Source organism: Penicillium cataractarum (genome assembly GCF_028827025.1).
Source record: "Penicillium cataractarum strain IBT 29864 chromosome Unknown utg000002l, whole genome shotgun sequence".
Lineage (NCBI taxonomy): Eukaryota > Fungi > Ascomycota > Eurotiomycetes > Eurotiales > Aspergillaceae > Penicillium > Penicillium cataractarum.
The window spans coordinates 4,152,501-4,175,182 of NW_026622738.1; the positions used below are offsets into that span (position 1 = coordinate 4,152,501).

General features: G+C 49.2%; 9 protein-coding genes across 9 annotated transcripts; 7 read left to right on the forward strand and 2 right to left on the reverse strand.

Annotated features, from left to right (window-relative positions):
* Nucleotides 1–2,514: 2,514 nt before the first annotated feature.
* Nucleotides 2,515–4,163, forward strand: N7496_003533 (feruloyl esterase B-1; the record flags this gene model as incomplete). The annotated part of the gene is made up of 2 exons (XM_056696464.1): nt 2,515–2,872; nt 2,929–4,163. The coding sequence occupies 2 exons, from the start codon at nt 2,515–2,517 to the stop codon at nt 4,161–4,163; spliced, it is 1,593 nt and encodes a 530-aa protein (XP_056558676.1).
* A 454-nt stretch (nt 4,164–4,617) lies between these two features.
* N7496_003534 (uncharacterized protein) lies at nt 4,618–5,380 on the forward strand (the record flags this gene model as incomplete). Its single annotated transcript, XM_056696465.1, has 2 exons — nt 4,618–4,841; nt 4,897–5,380. The coding sequence occupies 2 exons, from the start codon at nt 4,618–4,620 to the stop codon at nt 5,378–5,380; spliced, it is 708 nt and encodes a 235-aa protein (XP_056558677.1).
* Nucleotides 5,381–5,792: 412 nt separating this feature from the next.
* Nucleotides 5,793–7,019, forward strand: N7496_003535 (aminoglycoside phosphotransferase family protein; the record flags this gene model as incomplete). The annotated part of the gene is made up of 3 exons (XM_056696466.1): nt 5,793–6,017; nt 6,069–6,559; nt 6,623–7,019. The coding sequence occupies 3 exons, from the start codon at nt 5,793–5,795 to the stop codon at nt 7,017–7,019; spliced, it is 1,113 nt and encodes a 370-aa protein (XP_056558678.1).
* A 74-nt stretch (nt 7,020–7,093) lies between these two features.
* N7496_003536 (major facilitator superfamily domain-containing protein) lies at nt 7,094–8,925 on the reverse strand (the record flags this gene model as incomplete). Its single annotated transcript, XM_056696467.1, has 6 exons — nt 7,094–7,221; nt 7,272–7,405; nt 7,466–8,420; nt 8,477–8,639; nt 8,699–8,761; nt 8,818–8,925. 6 exons carry the CDS (start codon nt 8,923–8,925, stop codon nt 7,094–7,096), a joined length of 1,551 nt encoding a protein of 516 aa, XP_056558679.1.
* A 1,386-nt stretch (nt 8,926–10,311) lies between these two features.
* Nucleotides 10,312–12,899, forward strand: N7496_003537 (uncharacterized protein; the record flags this gene model as incomplete). The annotated part of the gene is made up of 4 exons (XM_056696468.1): nt 10,312–10,357; nt 10,526–10,735; nt 10,798–12,006; nt 12,070–12,899. 4 exons carry the CDS (start codon nt 10,312–10,314, stop codon nt 12,897–12,899), a joined length of 2,295 nt encoding a protein of 764 aa, XP_056558680.1.
* A 2,233-nt stretch (nt 12,900–15,132) lies between these two features.
* On the forward strand, nt 15,133–15,587 carry N7496_003538 (uncharacterized protein; the record flags this gene model as incomplete). The annotated part of the gene is made up of 3 exons (XM_056696469.1): nt 15,133–15,343; nt 15,408–15,487; nt 15,567–15,587. 3 exons carry the CDS (start codon nt 15,133–15,135, stop codon nt 15,585–15,587), a joined length of 312 nt encoding a protein of 103 aa, XP_056558681.1.
* A 1,982-nt stretch (nt 15,588–17,569) lies between these two features.
* On the forward strand, nt 17,570–17,964 carry N7496_003539 (uncharacterized protein; the record flags this gene model as incomplete). The annotated part of the gene is made up of 2 exons (XM_056696470.1): nt 17,570–17,684; nt 17,732–17,964. The coding sequence occupies 2 exons, from the start codon at nt 17,570–17,572 to the stop codon at nt 17,962–17,964; spliced, it is 348 nt and encodes a 115-aa protein (XP_056558682.1).
* A 701-nt stretch (nt 17,965–18,665) lies between these two features.
* Nucleotides 18,666–19,024, reverse strand: N7496_003540 (uncharacterized protein; the record flags this gene model as incomplete). Its single annotated transcript, XM_056696471.1, has 2 exons — nt 18,666–18,894; nt 18,960–19,024. 2 exons carry the CDS (start codon nt 19,022–19,024, stop codon nt 18,666–18,668), a joined length of 294 nt encoding a protein of 97 aa, XP_056558683.1.
* Nucleotides 19,025–20,736: 1,712 nt separating this feature from the next.
* On the forward strand, nt 20,737–22,020 carry N7496_003541 (uncharacterized protein; the record flags this gene model as incomplete). Its single annotated transcript, XM_056696472.1, has 1 exon — nt 20,737–22,020. One exon carries the CDS (start codon nt 20,737–20,739, stop codon nt 22,018–22,020), a length of 1,284 nt encoding a protein of 427 aa, XP_056558684.1.
* Between the last annotated feature and the right edge of the window lie 662 nt (nt 22,021–22,682).

Below are 22,682 nucleotides of genomic sequence, written 5' to 3' on the forward strand. Positions count from 1 at the left end.
TGAAGGCCATCTGGTTCCAGATTGTCTTTTCGCCAGGTAGCCCTAGTTGGCTTGATCATAGGAACAATTATTATTAATTCACACCAAGGAAATAGCTTTGTATAGTATTTTATAGGCCATCGATGAAAACTGTTGCCAAGAGTTTGAGCCAGATACTCCTCTATCTGAACTAAAGCTTTTGTCTGTCCCCAATGGCATTGAGCGTAGGTTGTGATATGTGCACCTGACTTTTCTTCAACAGTAACGGTGATCCAGGCAAGCAGATGGGCCACCTCTTTCAAGTTATATACTGGGCTATCTCGATTATCAGCATAAATATCACCAGGCGTGATTTCCAGGCATTTACAAAGCAAATTCAATGGATCTCTTGTGGGCCTCAATCTGATCAGACCATCCGAGTTCCGTGAAAGTTCGACTAGCGCATCGGAGACAACCTGATCAAGCTCATTGCCCAGGGTAAAGTACATATACCTTTGGTACAATTTCCGCACTCGATTGGCGAAGGTCCTGATCAAAATTGAATGGGATGTATTTAGCAGTTTGTTGGGCAGCGTCTTCCAGATATCCAAGCAGGCGCCACAGCTTTTCGAGAAGGGAAAGACCTTCGCAAATGCCCGGACTGTCGAGAGGCCCTCAAATTGTCCAGTGGATTTTGACTCGGTCAACACATGACTTGCTCCGCGGCATATAGCTTGAGTCGCGATTTGCGCGAGTTAACGCAGTCGAAGCTAAGCTAGTTTTCTTCAGGCCACAATAGCTAGTTAGTGGATACTAGGTAATTCTCAATCTCGGAAAGACCTTTCGAGAATGAACCACCCACCGGTTTAGAGCTTCCTGATGGCCTCAAGCATGATCTGGAGAGTTGGCACTCCAGTTGACAATGACTTCAGCCACGGGACAAGGTAGAGTTTGATAGTCAAAGCTCCAGACTTGAAATTACATCCAAAGAGGCCATCCACGCTAATGACTCGAATACTTGCAGGACACCGTTTCTACGTACCGTTCCGCCACAAGGCGCCACAATCTGCGGGAATTTCTTACATGGCGGCTGTGACGTAGGCAAGTTTACCAAGATCACACTAAACGGCCCATCGTTCGATCAACCCTGTAGCTAACCATACCTCCAGGCTTCTGCATGTGGGCCCTTGAACGAAAAAAAGTCCGTCTTCAGCGAGGAAGTTGATGTCTTTCCACCAGAAAGATAGCTCACCGATCGGGATACCATTCAAGACTACGAAAAAGCGGATCTCACATTCCGTGCAGGTCTCACGACGTGTCTGGGAAAGTACAGCCCTTGACTCCTCCAACTATGACTTGAAATTACATGCTTATTGGAGCCCTTGTTATTCACAAGACGCTATTTGAAGTAAGTCTGTCTCTTTCAAAATTGTTTATGCGAGTCAAAAATATCCACACTTGCATGGGTGGACTCAGCTGTTCCGAAACTTTGATATTAACTTGGCGAATCCTCTCCGACCGCGCATCACCGACAACATCTTGACTTTTGTGGTTCATGATATTCTAGTCATTCTGACCCTACGAGAGGAAGCAGGGCAGGCCATGCAAGATTAGTAGTCACCACTGCCATATTACTAGCATCCTTGAGCAAGGGTTTAGTCTAGTATCGAGACGCCCAAGGAGGATGTCAGGTTTGAAATTAAAAAGAAAGTTAATCCGGGTATATAATGATGACGAGGTTTCTAGTTCGTCATAAAGCCTACCTTCAAAGCCATTGAGAGTAGGGAATGCCATCATTCTTAGGAACCGACTCACTCTGGGTTGACCAATCCAAAGAACAAATATAAAGACATGATCGTAGGCTGGAGAGAGCTTTCGACAACCTTCTTTTAAGTGTTTTGAATTTTTGAGCATATATTTCGTTAAAGTACAGTGGTAGTTCGAAAATCTAAAGTAAGATATCAGAGAAAAGACTAGCCAGATACACCTGCACTTCCTCTCTTTCTAAAGATCCTCCAAGAGTCTTTTGGATGATCTTCCCACATAGCACAAGCAGTACCTCTTGACTTATCCTTCAAAGCATGACTTATGAGATCATTTTGAAGTCGGGTCGAGGGTTCAAACTTATGAAACTCCACTGAGTTATTCCGCGGCGATATTCCACGAATGGACCATGCGTAATGATTTTATGGCCGCGAAACGCCAAAAATACACGGCAAGGATGCCGGCAACGAGGAAAGTCTAGTAAAATTAGCCTGAAAAGCCTCGGCTGAATTTATTCGGCACCAGTCCTCTTCATATCTGCCGATCACAATCGCCTAGAAGAGCGGGGAACCCCTGGCTAAGCATTGAAATGCGGGGCCCCGTGGAGTTTAACGACGCTAGTACGGTCACAAAATGTATTTCACTATCCTTGATTTGTTTGTGGCGCTGCGCGTATAGTCTTGTTGACCAGTAGCACAGTCTATAAGAGGCCTACGAAGGCCTTGCGATCGTGGTTTTCTCCAGCCAACCCAGTTCGTGCGATATCTTGAGAACAGCTATCCCTCGATTGACATGCGGTTGTCGCTGCTTCTTGCGGGGTACGCCGCCACGGCGAACGCTTACGCCCATGGTAATGTGGACAAGAGAAGCTCTTTTCAGGCAAAGTGCGAGTCTTTCGCACACCAGATCAAAGTCCAAGATGCCACTATTCACAGTGTGACCCACGTGCCGATTGGGACGAACATCTCCATGTCAAATGTCCCAGCTGTCTGCGCTTCAGACGCAGATGACACAAGTAGCACATTCGAATTCTGCCGGGTTGCACTCAATGTGACGACTTCATCAAAGAGTCAGATCTTCATGGAGGCGTGGCTACCTAGCAATTACTCTGGTCGATTCTTGAGTACCGGAAATGGAGGTCTCGGTGGCTGTATGTTTCTACCCATCTACTTTTGGAAATATTGGAACTCGAATCTAACTATATAGGCATTCAATATTCTGACATGGTCTACGCCGCTGGCTATGGATTCGCTACTGTCGCCACCAACAATGGTCACTTCGGCGATACTGGTGTCTACTTCTATCACAATACCGAGGTGCTTGAGGACTATGCTTACCGTGCTATTCACACCGGTGTCGTTGTTGGTAAAGAAATTACCAAGCAGTTTTATACCAAGGGTTTTGATAAGTCCTACTATATGGGTTGCTCGACCGGTGGTCGTGAGGGCTGGAAATCTATCCAAAAGTTCCCCGATGACTTTGATGGTGTGGTCGCTGGATCTCCTGCATTCAACTTGGTCAATCTTATCAACTGGGGTGCTAGATTCCTCCCGACGACTGGCAATTCCAGCGCAGCCACATTCGTGACGGATGCTCAGTGGATCACTATTCACGATGAGATTCTCCGACAATGCGATGATCTCGATGGTGCCGCAGATGGGATCATCGAGGATCCTGATCTCTGCCAACCCATCTTTGAGACACTGCTCTGCAATTCGACTGCAAGTGCTGGCTCAAGCTCATGTCTTACGGGCACGCAAGTAAAAACTGTCAATACTATATTCAGTCCTCTTTATGGAAACAACGACACCATCTTGTACCCTCGCATGCAGCCTGGATCCGAGCTGACTGCGGCCTATGTTTACTACAACGGCCAGCCATTCTCCTACGCAGAGGATTGGTTCCGCTATGTGGTTTACAGCAACCCTAGTTGGGACCCTGCATCATGGACTGTGAATGACGCTGTGATCGCGGATGCACAAGATCCGTACCAGGTCTCGACTTTCCAAGGCGACATCTCGGCATTCCAGAAGAAGGGCAAGGTCCTCCACTACCACGGAATGGAAGACCCAATCATCTCGTCTGATAGTTCGAAGATGTACTACAAGCATGTTGCTGACACCATGAATCTCAGCCCATCGCAGCTGGACGAATTCTACCGTTTCTTCACAATCAGTGGAATGGGACACTGCTCGACCGGTGATGGTGCCGGGTCTATTGGTCAAGGTGTAGGGACCTTTGCCGGGAATGACCCAGAGGACAATGTCCTCCTTGCAATGGTGCGATGGGTGGAAGAGGGCATCGCTCCAGACTTTGTGCGCGGTACCAAGTTTAACGGCACCGAGGTGGAATACCGTCGCAAGCACTGCAAGTACCCTAAGCGCAACAAGTATGTTGGTCCTGGTGCTTACGAGGATGAAAATGCTTGGAAATGTGTTTGATCTTGTACCTATCAATTGTCAGGGTAATACTGAGATAATAGACTTGAATTATGTTCTCCCGCTAATCGAGGGCTTTGATGGCCCATCGATTCATACGGGGTATCTTAATTGAAGTGAAGTTCATATAGCTGGTCTGGCATTCTTGCGGTCGTAGCGGGGATAAAAGACACAATTGTATTGCACTCTCCTTGAAAATCAAGGCAGAAACATTGTTGTAATAAATTTGCACCATAATCAAGTTATATTGCGTGGTGTCGAGTAGTCGATTGTTGCCTTGCTCAAGGCACCAGTAATGCGGGCTGTCAACTTAATTGAGAGGCCTAGACGCGAATTAACCTTTAAATAACAAATTCACCCCGCAGTAGACATTTCCAGTAACACAAAGATTCTTCCCACTTTTTGATAGGCTTGAAGTCTTTAAACCATAATAGTTGGGTCATAGGCAGTAATCAATATGACTGTCACCGAGGTCGGCTGCATGGGCGTTAAGCCTTCACTTGATGTCACAAACGACAGTACAGCAGAGGGCCAGATCCTGACCAAGCTATACAAATATGTTATTACTGCACCAGGAGGATCACTTCGGGTGTATTGGGGCCTCGAGGCTGAGAACCCGACCTATCTTTGGGCATTTTTTGACTGGAATTCAATCGAGGATCATGAGAAGTTCGCAAGAACGTAAGTATCAATGCACCGAATGCTTGAATCAGACTGTATAATAACAAGATCGTAGACTAGGTCGGGAAGCCGTAAAGGATATGCCGAAAATCCTCAACCGTGGCTTCTTTACGAAGCACATTACGGCCACTCCATCTTTATCAATAACTCTGCAATCTCCAGTGACAGAGATAATCCTGGCTTATTTCCCTTCAGATATTTCATCAACCCAGAGAGATTCGGCTCTGGGACGTCTCCAAAATTTCGAGCAGCAAGGCCTTAATAGCATCTTGGGCATCCAATCATTGAGCTACGGATGGGGTGTGGAGAACGACTTTCCCGTGAGAGGGGGATCGGATGATCAGAATGCATCTATTCTTACGTCTTTTGTTGGGCTTGATAGTATTGATGCAAAGGGAAAATTTAGGGAGTCTTTGGCATTTGAGAAGCTGCTGTGTTTGGTGCGGAGCATGGAGGGGAATATCAAACTGGAGTCTTTCTCTGTCAGTTTCCGATCCTTGACCAGGAACACCGAGACGGGGACTTTTGAGGATATCTAACTTCTCTGCTGAAATTGAAGGGCTCTATCATGGCTCTATGATGCAAGTTGTAATATCTTAATGCGTAGATTCTTTATTTTCGCATTTCTGGGCTCATTAGGCTCGCTTCCAAGCACTCAGGTTCGAATAGGAGGCCAAGGTCTTCATCGACCGGTTAAGCAATCGTGGTGATTCGAACTTAATTTTGGGAATCCATAGCAAAGAGAAGCAATGGGGTTTAAAATACCCACATTCCTGATCGGGACCCCGCCATCGCACCAGCCGCCTAATTGTTGTAGCGGCCTTGGCGGTTTGTGCACCATCTTCCTCTCCCTCCTCACCAGGTGAAAGTACACACTCGTTTGCTGGACCTGTTGCGAGCTTTGATCAGTCTGTTTGTATCGCTTCGACTTGACTGATAACTTACACCAATATGGCTGGGGATTCAGTTGAGCAAGATACAGTGCGCAATGAGGTTGAGCAAGAGCTCGCGCAAACCTCTTTCAGGTGCTCCTCGCTCAGCCGGTTATCTGGTGGCACCGCGAATTTCGTCTATCGAGGCATTCCTCTCTCTGGAAATCCACCATCTATCATCATCAAACATACCAAGAACTACTTGTCTTCCAATGCTAGCTTCAAGCTTGATGCGGAGAGATGTGTAAGTTTCCACCAGCCAAGAGAGAAAGACAAATACCTAATTCTCAAACAGCACTTTGAAGGGGCCATCCTCAAAGCACTTGATGGCTTCGAGGTCCGCGAGTTATCAGAGAAAATCAGAATTAAAACACCTCGGCTCTTCCACTTTGACAAAGAGACGAATACACAAATCCTCGAAGACCTGCCAGTCTCAGTCGATCTGAAGCAATATCTAATTTCGGAAGTGTCTCGCGATATGTCAAAGACTTCCGCACGAGCTCTGGGGCATAGCTTAGGATCATGGCTGCGATCTTTCCATAGCTGGGCGTCCAAGCCCGAACAGGCAGAAACCCGAGAGATTCTGAGCAAGAATCAAGCATTGAAAGACCTGAAGTTCTACATCAACTACACCTGGCTATTGGATACCATTGGAAATTTCCCAGCCATTCTGGAAGACAGTCGGGATGTTTTCGAGAAAGTTCGCGATTCGGCAGCAGAAGAGCTGAAGAGAACTGAGTACGATGATGAATACAATGTGGTCCATGGCGATTTCTGGACTGGAAAGTAAGTCTCACTCCATGCTACTTACTTAACCAATATACGATGGCATTTTCTAACATTTCAAAGCGTTCTCATGCCCAACAAGCCGCTGACCAGCGACTCACAAACAACACTTTTCGTTATTGATTGGGAAATGGCTCAGATCGGGAGCCGAGCGTTGGATCTGGGCCAGATGATTGCCGAGACATACGAAACCAAGCTCTTTAAAAATGCCGAACATGGAGTATGGGCCATCGAAGGCCTGATGGACGCATACGGACCTCTAACCGATAAGCTGGCGTTCCGAACTGCTATCCAGATCGGCGCTCACCTGGTCTGTTTCGGAAGTCGAGTCGCTGGATGGGGCAGTCCAGAGCAAGTTGAAGAGGTTGTGAGGGTTGGAAGAGACCTCATAGTACAGGCATGGAAGGAAAATAAGTCTTGGTTTGAGGGACACCCTCTGCAATGTTTGTTTCAATGGTAGAGTCACTCTATGAGAAAGCCAAAAGTATCATAACACATGATATTCGTTGCATTTGAAAATCCATACCGACCATGTCACAACACATAGCGGAAATCCTTGTTCTCAAACTCGGTTGTATCCCGCATTCCAGCCTCGTCGCTTTGCGCCTTGTCCGCAGGTCCATAATGGGAGTCGCGATATCGGTTCACCGTAAATAGGTACGCTAGCTCTGTCAGCAGACATAATGAGAAATGGGATAATGCTGGAAGATACCTAGTAAAGCTAAATGACATATGGTCTTTATCATATATCCAACAAGTAGTCCGATGGTAGCACCTTTGTATTCCGGTGCCTGTGACGGCTTGACCACAAATGGACCCGCAAAGTTACCCCAGCAATATGCAGTACTATCTTCTGTTAGAAATCCCTGAAAAATAGTGCATAACATCCATCAAAATGACACTCACAAGATCATCGCATTGGCCATTGCTCTGTGGGTATAACCAGCCATATTAGAAGAGACTGTCACCATTGAAACGGTGAACCCAACCGACTGCGCATTAGTGAGCCAAAAGCATACTAATCTCGACCATGTATGAGAGCGAGGCAAATATGCCATGCACCCTGCAGCAACGGCGCACAGAATATTGGCAGCAGTAGCGGTCAGCAGACGAGAGTTTGGAACATTCAGCGTTATTATGCCACCAATCATCAAAGCGACGATCAGAACGGCATCACCGACTGATTTGAGCTCGGTTGTCTTTGTCGTAGTAAATCCCATATCCTTGATGATGATAGTAGAAAATGAGTTGATGACACCGTTGGGAATGGCAGCAGCAAAGACTGAAATAAAAAGAAGAATAGACTTTGGATCGACAAGGGCCACCAAGCCCTGCTTCTTGTTGAAGGCCTTATTCTTGATACCCGTCTCGTTGGATGCAACACGCTTCACAGCCAGAATTCGTTCCTTTTTGGACAAGAAAAACGCACTAGAAGGTGAATCTGGCAGCGCAAAGAAAATCACAAAAGCCCAGAGACAAGTCGCAGAGCCAAGGATGTAGAAAATAAGCTCCCACCGCGCCGGAATGAAATCTGCTGGAAGCTTAGTGATTCCAAAAGTGATGTACGAGCCAATTATCCCACCCCATCCTAAGGAGGAATACCAAATACATTGGCGAAGGGGGATCTCTTGACGTGTATACCAGAATCCTGTCATTAAAGTAAGGCCCGGGGTAACAGTCGCCTCGAAGAGTCCCATAATGAAACGGACTGCAAGCGCACTGGAATATGTGCGGCACTGAGTGAGAATGATAACCATCAAACCCCAGAAGAAGCAGCTCACGCCGAGGACGCGCTGGGCTGGAAATCGCCCAATTAACCAGCCGCTGGGATACTGGCCGAAGAAGTAGCCAGCGTAGACCACTACAAATGGGTTGTTAGTGAACGCCTCTAAAGGAAGGAAAGAGGCTCTGGCTCACTCGCAGACAGGTAATTGAACTGGTCACCCTTCAGACCAAGAGTGGTCTGGTATCCCAGGAGATTTGCATAGTTCAGAGCGGTTTTATCCATGAATTGTAGGGCTTGAGTGATAAGAAAGATGGGGAGAACGACCAAGTCAATCTTCCATCGGATTTTCGAGTTCTAGTAAATCATCAGAATGTGCTAAGGGAAATCTCCGCTGATTGTCAAGCTTGACTTACTTCCTTTCGGGAAATCTCCAAATGAAGTCCTTCCTGGTATTCCTTGTATCCAACTGCATCGGCCTAGAGAAACACGGTCAGGAGTGGGAAGTCTCTTCGCGCTCGAAATGAAACCTTACACCGAAAATCGATTGCTCTTTTGCCTTTTCAATCTCGTCGACTTGTGGAGTACTTGAGTCATGTTTCGCCTCCTGAATAGGTGAGTCTTGTCTTTCTGTATCGGCCATAGTGGATGATGTCTGCGAATATACGATCTAGAAATAATCGGTTTCCAAGGGCAAAAGGACCTGGGCTGGAGAGCATAACCTGAGTCACAAAATTGCCGGCTTTGACCACAAATATAGCGCTGACGGTAAAGCATTTCCCCGGTGTTTAGCGAGATCAAATTGCCCATATAGTGCGGGGTGTGATCCTGCGCGAGGCTATAGGATTGTCGGGTATTGCGCCGACCCCACACAAAGATGTATCATCGGCAAGTGGCCGAGTGATCGGCCCCCGCATACTTGATCCAGTTGGGACCGCGGTATTGTTTGTCTGTCTATATCGCGAGAAATATAAGATTAGTGCGGTGAGATTTCGTAACTTTGGAATCCCTAGCTGGCTCCAGAAGCATACGACCTCGGGAGTCAATGAGTTGAATGATAAGCTAGGAGATGATACCCAACCCATCAAAAAACATTGCTTAGAAATCATTTAAGAAAACCTTTCAAAAACGAGTATGTTGCATATCTTGTCGGGCATTTCTTGGGCCTCTAGATTCAGATTTTTGAACTGCAACTGTAGATGCTGTCGTTGTCTTCTACTTTCGGGGCAACGTCGGAATCGGCCATGATATTGCCATCCTCTAAGCGTGATACGGGGTCGATGCACCTTTAGTTGAGTAAAATATAGAATAGGCTTCGAGAGAAGAAACGTATGATCCATCTCAAGCCTGGTATATCTGAAGGTACACAATCTGAGTATGATGGAAGGAGAAATTGTGCACGAATGCCGTCCCTGGAAGAGTTGAGATTCTTCGAAGCTTGCATATTTGGGTCCAAATAGGTGAACTGTTGCTCTAGATAGGGTCTCGAATGCCAGTGAGAGATGCCGAATGCTAGTTTTGATATGTGTTAAGACATGTACATACTTGCCTAAAGCGAACGGGCACAATCCCTGACAGATTAATGGCATGGCTATCAGACCCTGAGCCACTAAGAAGGCCAGTGGTTAAATCGTTCCAATCATACCAAGGCAAGATTGTGTCAGTGGCGGCTCCTCATCCTGGGGATTTCAGGGGCCGAAGCGCTGTTTTGTTGAGGACTGAGTACTGATTCGCGAACGGAGTAGACACCCGCAAAGAAGGCCGACCGGCCCGTCACGACCGACACGTTGACAGGTACAGATAAGGAAGATTCAATCCAGAGGACAACATAACAATGAGTCAATAATATTAAATTGCAAGTCAATTTGTAATGTAGACTAGAGTCCATGCGAGATGACCAAGTGGAGAGAGAAAGAGATTCTTGTGGGGGCGGACTCCAGAGTTCCTTCCCCGAGGTCACCTGCTCTCCCCGCAAGTCTCCAGGTTTCTTCTTTTTCCATTCCTTTCGGGTCTTCCACACCCCCCACCGATGTCGCGCCAACGCCTACGCCCGGCATGCGCTCCCGAACTGGCTGGTAAGTCGATGCAGCTTCCTTCTAACTGGAAAGCCAATACCATTCTTAGCTAACCAGGATCCTTGCCTCAGCTTGACATGTCGGACTCGCAAGCTCAAATGTACACAGCTCCCCCCGTCAACCCCTGCGACACGCGCCCACTCCCCCGGACTAACATAATTTAACCAGGTGACGAGCAGAAACCGGTTTGCGCACAATGTCGCAAAGGTGGTCGAGAATGTCGGCCCAGCGAGGGCATCGTCTTTCGCCATCAGCAGAATGCGTCGATGAACAATAGCGAGCAACAGACGCCAGAAGGCCGGGGGGATTTGAAGGGGTTTTACTCATATAAAAACACGTTTGACAAGGATAGTGTGTGGCTAGAGGTTCCGAAACACGGTATGCAGATTATCTGCATTCAGCTCAATCTCCGAGGCGCATGTGGGCTGATCACTTGACAGTTATATTCGTCGATAATTCCGACCCGTACGCTGAAGATCTCGAGATTGCAGAGTCTAGCGCCATCGCGCTGGCTCAGGCCCGCAATGCGCGATGGGGCAGTGGCTCCAGGGCTAGTGATGCAGACTCCCACAGCTTGGAGGCCTTGTCTGCAGTCGCAAGCCACGATCGCTTCCCTTATTCCCCCATGGCGCACTCCGTCTCCGACAGCGTCTCATATCCTTCTCCGAACCGGTCGCGAAGCAGTGCCATGCCTCCTCCCGCATCGCCATCCATTTCCATTTCCGCCAGTAGTAATAACACCAATATCAACTTTCTCCTAAACCCATCACACTCGCTATCGCCGCCCATCGACCCATCCATGACACCCGATCAAAGAAGCGCCTCGCTACCGTCACGCCCGGCCACGTTATCAAGATCTGTTGTAGAAAAGAATATGGATAGTCATGCCGAGACAGACTTTGAGGTTGCATTTCTGCTACGGCATTATACCGAAGGGCCAGGGTTATGGTACGGCGCAACCCAACTTCAACCCCTAGATCTCAAGTTAACAACGCTCCACAGGATGGACCTATTTGACCTCGGTACATATTTTGCATCCTGCGTCCCAGTGCGCGCGAGATCGAACCCCCTTCTCAAATACGCTGCATGCGCATATGCAGCAAAACAATTAGGTCGAGTCAAGGGCGCAAAGGCAAAGATGGGCGGCGTATGCTCTCGACAAGCCATCATGGAGGTATGGCACGACAAAGATACTGATTTTGCCTGGCTTGGGGCGAAGTATTATGAAAAAGCAATCCAGCTGTTGATGAAAGAGCTTCAACCCGATGCAGAGGCTCCGCCTCCACTAAGCACGCCAGAAGCCTTTGGACAGTGGCAGGCGAACGAGCTTTGCGATGACACAGAGAATCCGCGTAAACGACGGCGGCGGGTCTCCAACAGTAGACTATCGCGGGGAGTTCACTCGGATGAAATCTTGGCGGCGACGGCGATATTGTCGGTATATGAATTTCTCGACGCAACGGGTCCGGCATGGAATCGTCATTTGAGTGGAGTCAAGTCTCTCCTAGATGTCGCTGAGGTTGGAATAATGCCACTGGAGCACCATTCATCGGATGGAGACAGTCCGTATCAGTACCAGAAGTCTCGTCTCGCCAGAGCGCGCAAGGCGGCGTTTTGGAATTTTGCCCGACAGGATTATCTTGCTGCATGTGAGTTCACTATCCTTCCCGCCTAGTCATTCCTTGCACATTTTGCTAATGATAGTCATCAAGTCATCAATGAATGCCACACAAGGCTGAACACAGAAGACATCGTGCTGTGGACTGAAGCCGGGTTGCTGCTCGACCAAATGGGCTTTGTGCAGCCCAGCAACTTGGGTGAGGCAGGATACCCCGAGGGTAACGACGTAATGAAGGAAGACCAAATTTGCAATGCGCTGGTTTGGATCATGTCGAAGATTGTCAATCATATAAGCTCGGGTGACAACCTCAATACGAACGACACCCGGTCTGTAGATAGTGGACCCCTTGGTGTCTCCCAACAGGTCATGCTTGAACGATGGTACAGACTCGAGGCCGAGCTGGACACATGGTACAGCGGTCTACCGGACACATTCAAGCCTTGCGCGAGGATCGACCCGTCCCGCATCGCGCATTACCGCCCTGTCGAAGAAGCCAAGGACCTCACCACACTGCAAGAAATCTGGCACAGCATACCAATGTGCGCATCCAGCATGCAGCACTACCACATGGCTCGTATCCTGTTGTTAATCAACAAACCACACGAATCAACTTCCCGGCGGAGCACCATCACATTGCGGCTGCAGTCGTATCGGTCCATCGAGGCCGAGATCGGATTCCACAGTCGCGAGATCTTGGGAATTGGGCTGGCGCGGCCGGACGGTGCCGTCAGAATCAATTCCTTGCAGCCGCTGTTTGTCGCGGGCCAGTGCCTGACCGATCCGCGCGAGCGTCGCACGGCGATTCGATTGCTGCGTGCAATCGAGGCAGACCTGGGATGGGCGACCGAGTATCGGGTGCAACAGTTGCTGAAGGAATGGGGATGGGAAGAGAGTTTCCTGCACTCGGTAGCGGGGACTTGAGAGGTCATCTGTAGTGTATTGATATGTTCAAGACACAACATCTGCTGCCCGTAGAACCGGTATACGGTTCAAATGGCGCAGCCATTCTTCTTAGGCTGGCTCTCGATGCGTTCGGTCAGTCGACAGAAGGCATCCGACAACATTGAATGACAAGTTTATCATGACTCTTGCCCTTTATGGCATCACCTCCCGAACACATCTGAGCTGCACAGGCGAAATATAGATCTGGGCTCGACGTCACCAGGATCCCGGCAGGCAGCTTGATCATTCCAGATCAATTGAACAGCTCGAGCCCAATTTTCGCGCCATACACTGGCGAACATAACGAGCGACGAATTGTATCAATCATATCCTCCACGCTAGTCCACTAGGGGCTGGCTTTCTTTTGGGATGTGACTTCATAGTGTTAGTAATTAATAGAAGAGGAAGTGTATTGACGAGCGAGAACGCAAGCAGGAAGAAAGAACTCAAGAGGCAAGAAGAAATAGATTAATAACTTGGATGATAATTAGGCTTTTTACAACGTAAATAGATCACCCTAGAGACTGAAAAAAAAAGTCTGCAGTCCAAGGCCCGCACTTACATTTACCCCATAATTGAGCTTGTTTTTCCCTTGTACAGACTGTTGTCGCTCGGTTTAGTTTCCTCTAGTGGGACTGGAGTTGCATCATTCCCGAGCCCGTACCATGTGGAAACCAGTTTGGGTTGATTCATAGGACCTTGATCAGCGATTGGGGTCGCACGTTCTTCGAATTAGGTAGGTTTGTCTTAAGTAGTGGGGCTTCTTTATCTTGACTTTCTCACAGGAGGAGTAACTTGCGGAAAGTCGGGCCTATTCGGACACTTTTCGTCATGGTCGGGTTGGTTGCATCACCGTCCCTGGTGTGGAAACAAATGCCAAGCGCTTAATGGATACTGTTGATAAGAGAAAACGATGGATCATTGAATAGTTGCAAAGGGCTGTCGAAGCCTGGCTATCGAAGATGTTGAATTCAATACTTGAAGGTTGTACTGCATAGCAAACATACAGATAAAAGGCATGGGCTTTCCAGTCCCATATTTCAAATAAGGGCTTACGTAACAAAACACATGGGGGTTTGGCGCAGCGGTAAGATTTCACCACATCACGTTTCATCTCTCCAACACACACTAATAAATCCTTCAGGTAGCGCGTGTGATTCCAGTCCACAAGGTCGTCAGTTCAAATCTGGCAACCCTCACCATCTTTTTTTCTATTTTTTTATACTTTGATTCAATTACTTCCTACTCCTCGATAAGAATTCCTCAACTTGTTTGGTCTAATTTGTAGGCCGAGAAAAGAAGGCTAGATTTTTTGAGTGTATGAGTGTAAGTACTGTAGAATGTTGATGTTGGGGACTGCGGAAGAAGTCCGGTGTGATGCTTCGGGATACCTTCCGCTACGTGGGGAAAGCGCATATCAGTGGAGAGCGTAGGCATGGCGGTGACGATGTGGGAAAAATTGGCGAGGTTGGGCGATGGAAGATTACCGTGGGGAAATTAAGTGTAGCCACGAACGTGCGGGTGTGTCGCTCGCTATGCGGGATAGTATAACTGTAGGGACTCCTATACGAGAGACAGACAACATTCATAGCTGTACAGTATATCAAATTCTCCCGGTATATTAGAATCTCCCGCGTTTAGCAGACTTTGAATAGCTTCTTTGGAGGGTTCCAAAGAGGCCAGAGTGCTTCGAAAATATCCACAGAGGGGGGGGGGGGGGGGGGACAATTTTGAAAGCTATCTACCAATGTCGTGTACATACTTAACGTTACAGCGCACACAAGCTAGCGGACTATATACGACCTAATGTCGAGAAAAACTCTGAGGAACAAATGAAATCAAATGAAATCAAATCCAATCGAACCCTGAACCCTTCCACCTCCACGAGGAGCTAAGCTTACGATCATCTTTGACCGACCATCGATCCCTGATCGTTCTTCGGCGCGAAGATCAATCGCCGATCATAATTAGGGTTTACCGATATTTTATAGCTACAGTAGCTTCCCCGCCACAAGTTCGATAGTGTCATATGAGGCCATGTTTCACTGCATGCAGATTTTAACATTATTAATAGCGGCCAGCAACATATAACCATAGCACTTGAAGACGGAGGACATATGTGGCATCAAATTAACTAGAAGTATTCCAACGGGCTGTTTCCCTGCGTTCCGTCAAGAAACAGCCCAATTTTCTTATACTTTGCATCGTCAACATGAATCTTATTACTCTATTCCTGGCTATAGCTCCGGTTCTAGCTATGCCCTTAGAGGGTCCCGGAGTGATTCCTGGGCTCCCTGGTGACAATAATAACGGCAATGATGGAGGCTCAGCCGGTCCGTTATGCTTTGGCCCTACTGGAAACGTGAAAAATTACGAACCTCGATGTTGCAAGGCCGGCGTGGACCTTGGTTGCAAGGCCGCGTGTAAGTGAACAAACGAACTGCTGCTTTCCTTTCTGCCGAATTTCTAACCCTAGTTTTTGCTCAGCTGGATACTACACCAACTCTGAGTATTTCAAGGCTGCATGCACCTCTGTCGGCCTCACCGCTAAATGTTGCAACGTGGCTGTAAGTTTTCAACTCAAAACTGTCTCTCTCCAACCTGAATAAACTTTGCTAAAAAAAAATTAGACTCTTTTGACTTTAGAGTGTCAAGACATCTGATTAAAAATGAGACAAGTTGAGATCTAGGAAGCTCATGAGGACTGCGGGTACTAGCGGGATGAAGCTTGGGCCTGGCTAAAAAGGAGAGAAGCACGGCGGTGGTAGCTCTTGTAATAGTAATTTCGTGTAAAATATAATGCTGAAATGTTCCCTGACTGTATAGTATTTTTGTTTGTTCAACGTCTTCGGAAATCAGTGACGATTATATGAATAGATTCTTGGAAACAGGAGCCCAAGTCGAAGACTGATTCAACAACGAAGGGAGTCAGTCATATGATGAGCTTAATGTGGCCAAGATAATTCATTAGGGACCTATTAGAAAGCATTATTCTGGTCCATTTAATCGAAAATAGAATATTAGGTAGAAAAAAACGTAGAGGAAAGAAAGATGGGACATGCAAAAAATTTCTAAAAATTTCTAAAAAAATCTAAAAAGTTCATGAGGGCTGCCAGATTTGAACTGACGACCTTGTGGACTGGAATCACACGCGCTACCTGAAGGACTTATTAGTGTGTGTTGGAGAGACGAAATAGAGATGGTGGATCTTACCGCTGCGCCAAGCCCCCAATTTATGGAGAGAAGATCCTTGTAGTTCAATTGATTGCCAATAAATAGTCGGGACAACCCTCGTTTGGTCCGAATTCATGAAGTCTTCTTTCTCTTCGACCATTTTCTGGTAGTGGACCGCAACCTCACATAAAACCGCGATCGCAGTTCTTTCTGTAGTACTACCCTGCGGTTGGGACACTCCTTTCTTGACTGGGCCCCGCGGCCTCCAATTGCTGCCTACCTCAACTCTCTCCCTCGGGACAACTCGTACGTATATATATTTACGACCCTTTCGTTGATAGTGGTGGATTAAGGACCACCTAGAGCCTATCACACAACAATAGTAGCAAGCCCATCTATGAAAAATTTTCGTATATGATCAGGTCACCGTGCTCCCCTTTGCGTTTCCCTGTGGTAAAACCCGGGATTCCACGTTTCCTGCTTCATTCATTTTGTTGTCATTACGAGACGTCCGTTACTCACCCAGCCCCGCCCCGCTCTCGGGCTGCGGTTAGTGCACCGAACGCCACCTCGCAACCCCCCCTCCCTTACATCACGATTAACATCACGTTTCATTACGTTCGAATCTACTCTCCGATCGGTCTCGCGCCGCTCGTTACGTTTTTCCCCTATATAAAACGCTACGTCCCTCGCGGCGTTAGGTGTTTGCGCCTCCATTACCTTACTGTTTCCAACGGTAGGTAGGCTCGGATGAGTGCGGATACCCTAGGTACGCAACTCGCTACCTTCCTCGCACGGAATCCCGCGCCAAAACGCACGGATCCACGCCTCCTCCGATTCATTCGACAATTTCCAGTCGTCCTAGAGGATTCAGGCCGTACACGGTCTACATCACTCCAACAATCGCCCTACCCAGCCGATTGGGTCGTTGATATTCCCGCGTTACGCAAGGCACTGAAGCAATTCGCGCTTATAAACGCGAACTCTATTGCCCAGCTTGCTATCACGGAGAGTACTATAACCGAGTCCCTATAACTAATGTAACGAAAGGAGGGAGTACTAGCGGACACTCCACCACTAGAGATCTAGTAGCCCGAAACCCCTCGAGTACCCGGACCTCCTCGTACGGTGCTTCGCGAAATCCTATCTCGTCCTCTAGAGTTTCGCTCACGTCTACGTCTACCGACTCGTATACCCTACACGATGGAACCTTAGGCTTTAACGACTAGCATGGGCCAGCCCGCCGCGCGACTAATAGGGGACGTACCGCCGAGCAACGCTCTATCCTAACAGGATCTATATTAGGCACCGGAGCGCGGTACGCGACACGCTTTTAGTCGCCCCGCTGAACGGCTATTCGAACCCCCTCGGCGAGGGATGCGAGACCGCCACGCCGCGAGGACCTACGCCGCGACGAGCTCCTGTGGCACGTGGACACTACCACGCAAGCGCAACGTCTCTGCGTACCACGCATAATGACGAGAGACATTTTTGAAGAGTATCACGACTCGCTCCATCATCTCGGATTTGCACGAACCTATCATCAGATTCAGGAATCGTTCTACGTTCGTGACCTGGCGAAGCACCTTCGTAAATACCTTCGGTCATTTCGGTTAAGCACCTAGAGCCACATCCAGATGGTGTCGACGATTACGGGCGTGATATGCCCGCCGACTTGCCCGAGCCATCCGATGACACGCAATGGCCACTATTCGAGACGATCGTAACCACGAAAACCACTCACAATGGCCGACGTACCCAATACCTGCTTCGTCGTCGCGGCATAGGCCCGGCGTGGGACGAGTGGCACACGGAGGAGGACGTGCGTCTGCATCGTCCGGATATGATTGAGGCCTACGAGGCCTCCTAGGGGACCGGATTATGACTTACGTATTGTTATGACTTACGCGCGCGATTATGTAGTGGTATCGTAGGTTGCGCCTCATGTTTCCTAAAACTTATTTTCCCCTCACATCTGTTTTCCCCTCACCCTTTTCCCCTCACCCTTTTCCCATTTCCCCTCACCTTTCCTTCCTTCACCTCATGTACTTTCAGCCCCCCTCATCGTCTTCGTCGCCTACTCTGCCTCCATTCCACAGCAGCCTTCTTAACGCGTTTATCGCGAGCCTTTTCCTATCCCCGGAATACCTGAGTTCGGGAAACGAGGCCGACAACGAGGAAGCCGACGAGGAAACCGACGAGGAAATCGACGACTACGCAACCCACATGATGGCGGGAAAGCGCAAGCGCGCCAACCCGGACGAAGCAGATAAGGATAAAGCGTACGGGCTATGGGTGGACTTTTCGTCGCCTGAGAGCGTCAAGGCGGATCTCGAAGTCCTACAAAAGCGCACGCGCAATCATATTGTGAATGCTGACGACTCCGAGGCCGACGACGCAAAATGCGTGAGCGATCCGAAAGAGATCATGGGCACCACGCTGGCCGCCGCCCCGATCGACGACCTGACAGCATACGCGATCATGACCTGTTTCCCCCGGCGTGAATGGTACACGAACACCAAGGATTTTGAGAGCGCACGCGCTCTGCGCGGAACTCGACCACCGCGTGGCTTAGGGGTTGTTATCGAAGCGTTTGGGATTCGCTGGGTTCCACTCATGGCGGGCCGGACACTCTTGCTCGGCGCGGAGCTCGGGGATCACTTTCCCTTCCTCCTCCGCACAGAACGCATCTCGGGCGCGGCAACGGTCGAGATCGGTATTGTCACGATCCCGCCGGACTGGCAGGAAGGCTTGGATTACGTCGTCGTCGCGCGGCCCTCCAATGTTAACATGACTTCCGCTGCAGGCACGACCCTCACGGATAAATCTGAGGCCCCAGAAGACGCAACCAAAGACGCAGCCTACGCGAACATCGTGGCGAGGAACGGCGGGTGGCCAACGATGAGCATGGATCCAAAGAAGCTGGTCATTATTCCACATGGGGATAGAAAGAAACACCTCGTCCTGCCCCTTGAAGACGTTCCCGGTTTTCGCCCGACATGTTCAGACCCTGCGAGGACCGTCGATGTGAATACCGCGAAGGACCACATATTCGCAGGCTACGACGATCTGGCCGCGCTACCATGGACCGCGCACGATCCTACGACACGACGTCCGACGAAAGTTGCAAAGAACGTTGCTACGAACGATCCGCCGAAGGTTACAAAAGACGTTGCTACGAACGACCCGCCGAAGGTTACAAAAGACGTTGCTAAAAACGATCCGCAGACGCCGGTATCGACCCCGAAGAAGTCGACGAAGGTGGCGAGCGACGATCAAAACGGTTTAATCGGCGATATCTACGCATGCGTAGCTACGAAGATGGGTCTTCCACAAGTGGATCGCGCCGCCGAATGGGATTTGCCGACGCTTTCACCGGAAGACACCTTCGGTCTCAGACGCGAGAGCGCCGGATGCCTGACGGGCGACTACAACGTGCGTCTCAAAAACGTTGCCGAGGCTGCGGGACTGATCAACAAGCACTGCGCGAGCCAAGGATGGACAGAGAGTCAGGCGGTCGCGATGGCTCTACCAAGCACTACCTTCGGAGACATGGTAAAGAAATTTACCGACGCATCGCAGTCCTGCCATGACCTTCTGTCGTCGGAACGAGTCAAGAGCTGGCACACGGCCGCGCTCGCAAACTACGCGCTAGTTGCTCTGCAATACCCACGACTTGGTGCGAACCGCCAATTTCGGCGCCCAGCGATTGCGGACATGACTGCATTCCTAGCGATCAACCCACGCAATAAAAGACCCGAGCCAGAACCACGGCAAGACGAGGACGACGAGGACGACGAAAGCGACGAACTGCACTGAATTTCCCCTGCCCATTGCCTTACGTTGCCCACGTCTTCTTTTCCGTTTCCTAGGTTTTCTCTGGCGCATTCCATTACGTTTCCCATGATTCCCTTTGCGTTCCTATGTTTCGCGCATCGGCAACGAGGACGACGAGAGGACGAACTACACTGAATTTCCCCTGCCCATTGCCTTACGTTGCCCACGTCTTGTTTTCCGTTTCCTAGGTTTTCTCTGGCGCATTCCATTACGTTTCCCATGATTCCCTTTGCGTTCCTATGTTTCGCGCATCGGCAACGAGGACGACGAGAGGACGAACTACACTGAATTTCCCCTGCCCATTGCCTTACGTTGCCCACGTCTTCTTTTCCGTTTCCTAGGTTTTCTCTGGCGCATTCCATTACGTTTCCCATGATTCCCTTTGCGTTCCTATGTTTTGCGCATCGGCAACGAGGACGTTGTCTTTTTCCAAGCCGGCATTGTTACAGCACATCTTGTAGTTGCGGCCCTACAGCGCAACACACGTGCCGGCACACGTGATTAGTTATTTCTTATTCCACGTTAGCCAGCATAGCTTTAGAGGAATGAACACAATTCTGGCTCATCACACAACACCCTCGCTGACCTGTATTCACCTCTGGCGTGTACTGGCTCGCCGAGACCGCTGCGGCGTCGCCCGATTGGATCACGAACCCCACTTTTCGTTCGTTCCTGCCCCACACGGTACTATACTGCCGAAACTCGCGAGTCCTTGGGTTCAGCTTCGTCCGTGAATTGCTACGCAAGCGAATTCCTGGTGGCTACGCAGATTATTCACGTTCAGAACTCACCCTCGATTTTCACAATGTCCGAGGATTGGGCACACATCGTTTTTGTCGCCCGGCTTTCGAGTGGCGAGCGGGCGAAGGTCAACACCACCCTGCGCGACAGTCTCAACCACACCATGAACTGTTATGAGCTTGTTTACGGGCCAATTAGGTGCACGACAGATTTTTTGACATTTGCGCACATGTCGAATCTACCGCTCGCTATTCATGGCGAGGTTGATAGATTCTTCGCCCAGGCGATAAACGCAGCGAAGGCCACGGACGGCAAGCTTCTGGTCGTGATGAATGGCTGGGACGGACTGACTACGGATCCAGCCTCATTCATGGGGATGTTGCGAGCTAATGCTTCCCGTATTACAATCCGTGTGTTCGCTGAAGTACCGCGCTCCTTTTGGCAGGTCAACGTCGAGCAGGCAATCAAGGTCTTTGATGGGACCATTCGCATCAATCCTTACCTCGAGGGACTTATGTCTCACGACCCTTTCGACGCAGAGACACAAGAGCGATTTCGCATCGCAGAAGCCCAGCTTGAGCACTCAACCGCTCGATTCTGCCGCGAGCTTATTTGCTTACAGGCTATAAAAATGGACTATGCGAGCGTGAAGCAGGCACTACAGAAGCACAGCAAACAGCGAAACACGGACCCTGGTATGGCTCGCACTCTTGATAAGTGGAAATGCCCTGAACCAAACTGCGGTAAAGCGTTTCCCGAGTATACCACCTACTATGCTCACAGACGCATCCACGTTGGTGAACGCACTCAGTTCCATTGCGGCCACTGCGATCAGCCTTTCACGCGAAAGGATACCCGCGATCGCCATCAGAATAACACTTGCCCGAAGCGACCAGGTCAAGATATAATTCTACCTGCACCGAAAAAGCCCAAAGCAGCACGAGGGAGTCTGCCAGCTAAGATTCTCAAGGGCATGCCGCGAAACTCCGATGGTTCGACAGATTACTACGGGCTTCATGCGGAGCAAATCCAGGCACTACCTCGACTTGAACTCGATCATGACATCCTATCCTCACTCCCCCTGATCGATGAGAAGTGCGACGTGATTTATAAAGGTGAAATTTACTGTCGGTGGCCTGATTGCAAGACCGTCACCAAATACGCCAGCACCACCAAGCTCCGCGTTCACTACCTGAATTCCCACCGCCATGAGTTTCCTGACTTCACACCAGGCACGTTGGAAAAGCGCTCGCAGCAAAAGCATATAGAAGGTCTTTTGTGGCTTACCAAGGCTGCGTTGCATGGAGTGGAGAATGCTGGAGAGAAGCCCTATCCCGAGGCGCAGTAGAGGATCCGATTGTGGCCGCGAGACTGATTGCGCGATTGCGATTGCGAAACTCCCATTATGTATACCAGGTTATGTCTTCGTGTCTATCTCTACATTTTTATTCGCTATTGTTTTACAACTGGGCCTTGGGAGATTGGCCTCTGCGTTTGTTCTTCTCGACATGTATTAATTAGCAAGCGTCCGAACGCTCTGGTCCCGCAACATTGATATCATATTATAATTAAAACGCCCAAAAGCTTCAGACATTCCTTTTGTTACGCAAATGCGGCACGTGGTATTCGTAAACCCATCACTCATAGACCCTTCGATCTACGATCATCTATCACCATAGTGTTGGTTACCAAGCAGGCACGAAAGCAGGCAAAAGATATGACTTTTCGCATAAGATCGAAGCACAAATCTACGTTAGCCATTAGCCTATAGTCCCATATGATCTACACATCTAACTTCTAGGTGTCTTTGAGCCACCGCACTAATCGTCCCGAGCGTGATAGACCATAAATACGTGCTTAAAAGTGTCAAGGATAAACAGAGTACGACCAGGGTTCTGCGTGTATAATGGCTTCGCAGCGGCAAGTCAGCACCTTAAGCGTGGTAGAAAATCTGCACTTCTCATCGAATAGTATGTGCATCGCACGCTTGAGGCTCTTGCGTTGGTGACT